The following is a 7,488-nucleotide window of genomic DNA, read 5'->3' as shown; positions in this document are numbered from 1 at the left end:
AGCTGGCAGGACTGGCCTAGGGATATTTTAAATTGGATTTTAATCAACTTTTAAAATAAGAAAAGGCCTATTTAAATATATCTTTTAATTTATTTTAAATTTTGTATATTTGTATCAATTGCTCTGTTTTTTAACTGGCTGTAAGCCGCCCTGAGTCCACCAGGAGAAGGGCGGGATATAAATACAATAAACTAAACTACAATAAACTAAACTTTTCATCAATGTTAACTGAGCAACAAAATTGCAGCACCACATAAGCTATTGGCAGCACATCTACTGTAGTCATGGATATTTATAGACTGCACTAAAAAATAAAACTGAGCAGTTACTTCAACATAAGATACCAAAATAATGGCAGGAGGAGGTTCTACATCGCAGGGAGAGGAGAAAGGAGACAAGGAAAAGGTACCTACCAATGGTGTGCTTTGGCACTACAGTATTTGAGGTCTTTGTCTGGTTCCACAACTTGTCCATTTCTCCAACACTGGCCACACACAAATTTCATCTGAAGGTCAAAAGTGTTGGAAATGGGAGTTCTGACAGATGCCTAAAATCAGGAAGGAGGAGAAAACAAAGTTAACTGAGAAACCTGTGTTCTAGAATATATTCTTTTATGAAAAAAGCAAACAACAAAACATGGCTATAAAAAAATCCAGCAAGATAAAAATCCTTGTTGCTAATTTCCCATCATTGCAAAGTGAGAAGCTGAAGAAACTGTACATGTAGGACTGAAAATAAAAATTCACAGAATCACATACCACATGTACTGTGTATGTGTGTACACACACACACAAACATACATACATACACTAAGCAAAACTACTCTCTTTAGGATGCTTAATACAAAATGCTTTTTGTATCAATTCCTGACAGAGGTCTCTCTTTATGTTCCACTAAATGATGGAAATTGAGCAGTACATCCAGTGAGATTCCAGGATGGTAAAATCTCATCTAGAAGCGTGTTACTGTATGCCAGTCTTCTTCAATCTCCTATCGTCCAGATATGTTCCAGATATTCTAGAATTCCCTGATCAATAGTGAAGCTGGAAGTTCTAGGGCAGGGCTTTTCAACCTTTTCACCCATTGTACACTTTTAGGATATGGCAATATCCGAGTACCACCAGTCGCCTAGCAAGGTGTCAAAAACTTGATGACCAAAAAAAAAAAAGGAAAAAAGTAATAAAGTACAGGTAGTCCTCGACTTACAATAGTTTGCTTAGTGACTGTTTGAAGTTACAATGGCACTGAAAAAAGTGCCCCCCAAGCCACAACCAAGCAAGACACCCGCCTGCCCGCCCGGCAGCGCTCTTCCTCCTGTCCGAGGTTTCCATTGTTGTGAGCATTTCTGTTGAGGATTGGCAGCGGGGGTGGGGTGGGGGGGTTTGGTTTTTATTCCCCCGTCTGCTGGGTGGTTGCAGTAGGTTTTGGTCACTTCACATGATCCTGGGACACTGTGAGCGTCATAAATATGAATCAGTTGCCAAGCATCTGAATGTAAATCACAAGACCCTGGAGATGCTGCAACATTCCAGCTGATCGGCGCTTCTTCTGGGCTCAGCAGAAGCGCCAGGATCAGTGCCGAGCTCCAGCTGGAGCCTGGCGCTGATCCTGGCGTTTCCGATGAGCCCTGACAGCCCTGCAGCTCCAGCCATCTCTCGCTCAGGCTTGTGTAGTGCTGCCACTGGTTCAGCTCATTCCCCTCCCCTGCTACCACTTTTCTAGGATGTTCGCGTACCACCTGCCAGGTGCCAATGTACCACAGGTGGTACCCGTACCACTGGTTGAAAAGCCCTGTTCTAGGGATTATAGTTTATATCTCAAAAGTGTAATTTGGAAAAACTTGTTTTAAGGCTGGCCTTGTTTGGTTTCAGAAGAAAAGCATTGTTGGTACAAGAATGGGCAGCCGCTAAAGTTAGACTGGGTTTGGAGGACTGCCTATTTCTTACTGTTTCTGCCCTTGAGCTTTGTACAGTGGGCAGGTCCCCCCTAGTGTCATCTGCTGAACTTAAAAGGCAGGCCTTCTCTGTCAAGGTTCCTACCATCCGGAATGACACCACCCCTTCCACCCAACGGTTCCCAACCTGAGGACATTCAGAAGTTTTCAGACTTTGGGATTGATTTATGGTGGGGGCCTCTGTTGGATGGGTTTTTAACTCCTTTAATCTATTCATGCAATTCTACTTTTTATAAGGATTAAAATAAAACTAGATAGGTTACCATATTGTTGTTGGCTTTGCTAGCATGTGCCTCCATTTGCTGCCAATATTTTTTAGATTCTTGTACAATATCTTCATGGGTCATTCCTAGGATGACAAAAGTAGCTTCAGAGATTTAACAGATTATTATAATATAGTAAAAACTCTTTCATTGCTTTGTTCTATCAGTGAGGAATCAAGTATTTCTGAGATGCTCCTTTTCCTGAATTTAATAAGAATCCACTATATATTAGCAAATATTGGAGAAAATGACATTTAATAGTAACAATTTTTCATAAATGTACATAAGAGGTTGTACAATATATCTTCCACCTAAAATTTAAAAATAAATTTTTAGTATTGGAATCATTGCCCTTAGCTAGTAACTGGATGAGCATTGTCTCGCTACAGAAAAGGATTCTAACAATTCAGTCCAAACCAATTCCCCAAGCACATTCTACAATGTTCTACAGAAGACACAAATTAGTCAACGATTATGTTTATTATCACTTATAGTAACTGTTCTAATAAGGACCTACTCTTTTGGTGTGCAAGTTCAAGAACTGGAGTAGAGTGATCTACCTTCTCTTTCACTACATACACAAACTCATTCAAAGCCACTGTCTAGAATTGTTGATTTCTATGTAGTTCAATAGAGAGGACTAATAATGGCCAAAATATTGTGTGTTCAAGGCTACAAACAGAGGAGAGGAAAATGGTTCTGCTGATATCTGTGTTTATTCATTTCTGCACAATCATTGCAAAAGTGTTACTACAAGGCACACAAGCCAAATGTCTGAAACGCAGTCCTTTGATCCCCAGTTATTCTCATTAGGGACCCTATTTAGAGCAAATACTTTTTGCAAAGTTTGTAATATTCATAACTAAAACTCTTCCTTCAAATCATTCTCATTATATAATCATGCATGTATTAATTAAGGTTGTCCCACTGGACCCAATCGTGTTAGAGGACACATGCAGTTCTATAACTAAGAGTATTGTACATATAATTTTTTAAAAATCATTTTTTGCCTTTCTTCAATTTCTGGATGACATTCTCAGGGGGAGCTCAGAGAAACAGTGCACACACTGAAGCCTGAATCTAACCTTCCTGCAGTCTTCTAGACAGTCCCAGCCAAGTGATTACTCACCAGAATACTGCTGCAGCAGCCAAACCTTAAGCTCTATAAAGCTGTGAGCAAAATGGCAACTATCTTCACGCAAGCAGCCATAACGCACTTCATGCCTGCAGACATCAAACTGAAAATGCTCCTGAAACTGGCGAATTTTAGAGTATTTTAGAGAGGTGGAACGAACAATATGAACCAGACACCTGCAAAAAAGAGAGATTCTTTCATACCAATCCTCATTAAAAAGCCATTTACTAAGAACATTTAAAGGTAGAGCTGAGACAAAACAGCCATTTTTCAGTTTGTAACTTCCACTCATCAGTTACTGAGGGAAGGGATAGTGATGGATGAGCGGGTTAGTTCAATCTGAGTAGCTATCATCATCCAGCTTTGGAGATGCTGTGAATCCACTCTTGCTCTCTAGGCCATCTCTTCTTATGTGCATCTTTAGATCAGGTTATATTAGTACTTGTACTTGTATTAAGTTCTCCGAGTGTTATGACTGATATTAGCATAACTGATCCTTGTATACTAGTAACAATATTATTTACATTATTAATACAAAGGAAAAAGATGTTTTAAATGTTGGCCAGGTACCTCTCAACTCAACCCCCAGCCCTATAATTGTCTATGTGGTTTCAACTATATTGTACATCAAGAATTGTTTTTTAGAGTTGCTGTTGATGTTATTCCCTTAAACATAATTACAATTTAAACTACAAATTATTTGTTTTAGGGTACTAGAAAACAGATTGTGAGAACAATGCATTGGAAGCAAATGGAATATATCTTAATAAATTAGTAAAATGCTTAAGGATTACTAGCCTCTTGAAAAAAAGCATTTCAACCAAATTAAAGCTATTTAGTATGATGATTAAAATAGGCATAGCTACAGTATATGAAGTTACTTCAAACTACTAGTTAGTAATCAGAGCAGCTCAAAATAAAGCATGTGGGATCAGGAATGAGTAATCTTTTCAACATTCCTATAAAATAGCATAACATTGTTCCCTTTATAGAAGAAATATTATTGTGACTTTGTAGCTCAGTTTGCCTTTTATAAGCAGTTATATATTACAGGTCCAACTCACTTACTTATTATCATAAAAATTATGTTTTGCAGCTAGATTGGAGCACACTGCTGGAGAGTCCTTGAGCCCTTTGCTGATTATTCGGGGTTTGCTATCAAAGCAGATCTGCAAGCATATATATATATATATATATAAATAGTTTAGACTTTTTTGCTCTGCACATTTATATAAAAGACAATGACATTTTCTTTCGATATACTTCCATTTTTGCCTACAAAAATATACATTTCCCTCCAATTCTTGAATATAGATCATTTTACATACAAAAACTGACACTTGGAGGCTCTAGCGCAGAATCAGAGAAGTGAAAGGAGTCATTCTGTCATTGACCCTAGATTCTGCTCATATCTCTAAGAGATATCTACCTGGTTTTAGTATTATGACGCTTTTCTAACAGTCAGAATTTGCTTTTTTATCGCTTTAGTCTATTATTTTATAAATTGAATTCCACAATAACTTAGACATGTCTTGACCTTTTTTTTGTATGTGACCTCTTTTAAGATATTTGAAGAGCACCACCACATCCCTTCCCAAATTTCTGAAGGCTAAACATTCCGAATTATTTCCATATCACTTCATATGTCTTAGATCAGGGGTGTCAAACTGCCAGCCTAGTGGCTGGATGCGTCACACAGAAGCAGCGCCCACCCCATTGCCGGCAATGGCAAAACAGTCCTGATATGTTACGCGACGTCACGTGACGTCGCGAGTTTGACATGTCTGTCTTAGAGTCTTGTTCTTTCTCACTGCTGTTGTCTGAACCTCTCCTATTTTGTCTAAATCTTTTAAAATGCAATGGCTAGAATTATCAAAATACAAGGTAAGGTTTGAGGAATACCAAATAGCAGAAAAATTTATTACTTTGGAAATTGGGACTTCAGGAACTTTTCAAAATAGGATACTTGCTAACTATCCTCTTTTTATACTGATACATTTTTTTATTTTCTAAGCAAAGTACTTTGCATTTGATTCTACTAAATATCATTATTTTCAATCAATTTATCTAATCTATTTTTGATTTTATTTCTATCTTCTCAGTATTAGCTATATCCTTTCTAATTCTGTGTCATCTCAAACATAGTAGATCAAAACAATTACACGGGAAAAAAACCAACAGGTCTTCTGAAGCCAAATATAACAATCTCAAGGCATCATGTGATTTGGTTGGAATTTAGTAATGTGTTTCATGTGTTGTGAGAATACAGCTAGATCACCAGTCTGTTTATTCAGCAAGCTGTAGTTTATTGCAATGAGTGAACTACTTAATGGTTCTCTGACCAATCACTAAAAAACAAACAAACCATGCTTGCCCACGTGCAAGCTAAAAAAAGTCTTCAACTCCGATTGGTTTCCTAGGCTGACCATAAACTTTTATGGAAAGAAATAACAATGTCACTCATTCTCACATAAGCCTTTTCTGTTCATAGCTCAATTTAAAGGTGACAGTGAGTGGGCTTCAGATGATTACCTTCAAAACCCAAATGTCAAAAACTGGCATTGACCAGTTTTCCTATGATGTAATCCAGTAAGCAATTAGTAAAGGCACAGTTGACATCATCATGAAAATACAATCTTGTATGCCTGCATTGCCTATTTCATACCTCACAAAGAAAGGTGAATATGCCCTGGTGTTCTTTCAGGATCTTGGTAATAGTCAGGTTACCTCGTTTGATCCCACCCAGTGGATCAAACAAGAGGTCGCGATTGAGTGTCCCCTTTCGCTCCTCTGTCCACACATCGATCTCCTCCTGGTGGTACGCGAAGGTGCAGTTATCCCCGTACTTACAGTCCTGCTTGTTAAGCATATCTACAAAGCAACAAACATCAGACCACCATACATGGAGTGGAGGCTAGAATCAGAACTAAGGTCTCTTGCTGCTCCTTATACTGTTTCCTTCTCTCCCTCCCCAAGCTTCACAAATTGATAAAGAGAAACTGAAAAGTTCATGAAAGAAGATCCTGATGAAAAGACCCTGATGAAATTTACTGAAGCTATTACTACTGATAATCCTTGACTTATGATCACAATTGAGCCCAAAATTTCTATCGCTAAGCAAGATAGTTAAGCGAGTTTTGATCCATTTTACAACTTTTCTTGCCACAGTTTTTAAGTAAAGCTCTGCAATTGTTAAGTTATTAACACGGTTCTTAAGTGAATCTGGCTTCCCCATTGACTTTGCTTGATCACAAGGCCATGGGGATGCTGCAAGTCATAAGTCTGAAAAGCGATCTTGTCATTTTTTTCAACGCCATTGTAACTTTGAACGGTCACTAAACAAATGGTTGTAAGTCAAGATCTACCTGCATTCAGCCCCTCTTGACTAAGCATGAATGGTTTTAATGGTAACAGAGCCTACCCTACACTGAGACACACTAATTGGCTGCCTCAGGCAAATGTATGTAGACATTTGCCAGATTTCATATCAATTACGGCAATAAACCTTTATTCTCCTGAAACTCAATCTTGCATTCAGTAGCTGCTAACAGAAGAAGCTGACTTCACCCATGTAGAGAAGTTGTTTTACTGCAAACAAGAAAAAAGTTTTATATAAACGTAAGATCTGTACTGTAGAACTAGTTTGGTTTAATGATTAAGGCGCCAAGCTAGAAACTGGGAGACCATGAGTTCAAATCCCACCTTGGCCATGAAACCCAGCTGCATGACCTTAGGCTAGTCACTCTCTCTCAGCCCAACCCTATTTGCTGTGGAGGCAAATAGGAGGAGGAAGGGATATTAAGTGTGTTTGCCACCTTGAGTTATTTGTAAAAATATTAAAGGCAGGATACATAAATAAATTACAAATATTGGAGAACACAGAAATCAAGTCTTATACATAAGTGTCAGCCCTTAGGGTTTAAATCCTAAGACTTTTCCTCCCATCTTTTGAGTCAGACATTTGGCCGTTCTTTTCCTAGCCTTTTGATTGGGAGGCCCCTATTCAATTCTCACAATGGTTCTGTCAAACCTGAGAATTGTTGGTTCCCACTTCACCAGTGTCAATCCTTACATCATGATGCAAGGGCAACAAAGTATTGACTATTTATTATTATTTGCATTTACTTTCAGTGGGG

General features: G+C 38.3%; 1 protein-coding gene across 1 annotated transcript in view; it reads right to left on the bottom strand.

Moving 5' to 3' along the window:
- The window catches only part of ZC3H7B (zinc finger CCCH-type containing 7B), a 39,885-nt gene that overhangs the window by 12,700 nt on the left and 19,697 nt on the right, over nt 1–7,488 (bottom strand). Inside the window, exons 13-17 of the mRNA XM_015813600.2 lie at nt 6,018–6,223; nt 4,421–4,521; nt 3,347–3,528; nt 2,218–2,303; nt 414–547 (exon numbers count right to left, since the gene is read on the bottom strand). Of these exons, the coding sequence (XP_015669086.1) occupies nt 414–547; nt 2,218–2,303; nt 3,347–3,528; nt 4,421–4,521; nt 6,018–6,223 (709 nt within the window). The remainder of the gene's footprint in view (nt 1–413; nt 548–2,217; nt 2,304–3,346; nt 3,529–4,420; nt 4,522–6,017; nt 6,224–7,488) is intronic.

This window comes from Protobothrops mucrosquamatus, unplaced genomic scaffold (genome assembly GCF_001527695.2).
Source record: "Protobothrops mucrosquamatus isolate PMUCROS unplaced genomic scaffold, P.Mucros_1.0 scaffold173, whole genome shotgun sequence".
Taxonomy (NCBI): domain Eukaryota; kingdom Metazoa; phylum Chordata; class Lepidosauria; order Squamata; family Viperidae; genus Protobothrops; species Protobothrops mucrosquamatus.
The sequence above is the reverse complement of the archived record's forward strand: the minus strand, read 5'-3'. Positions and strand labels throughout refer to the sequence as shown.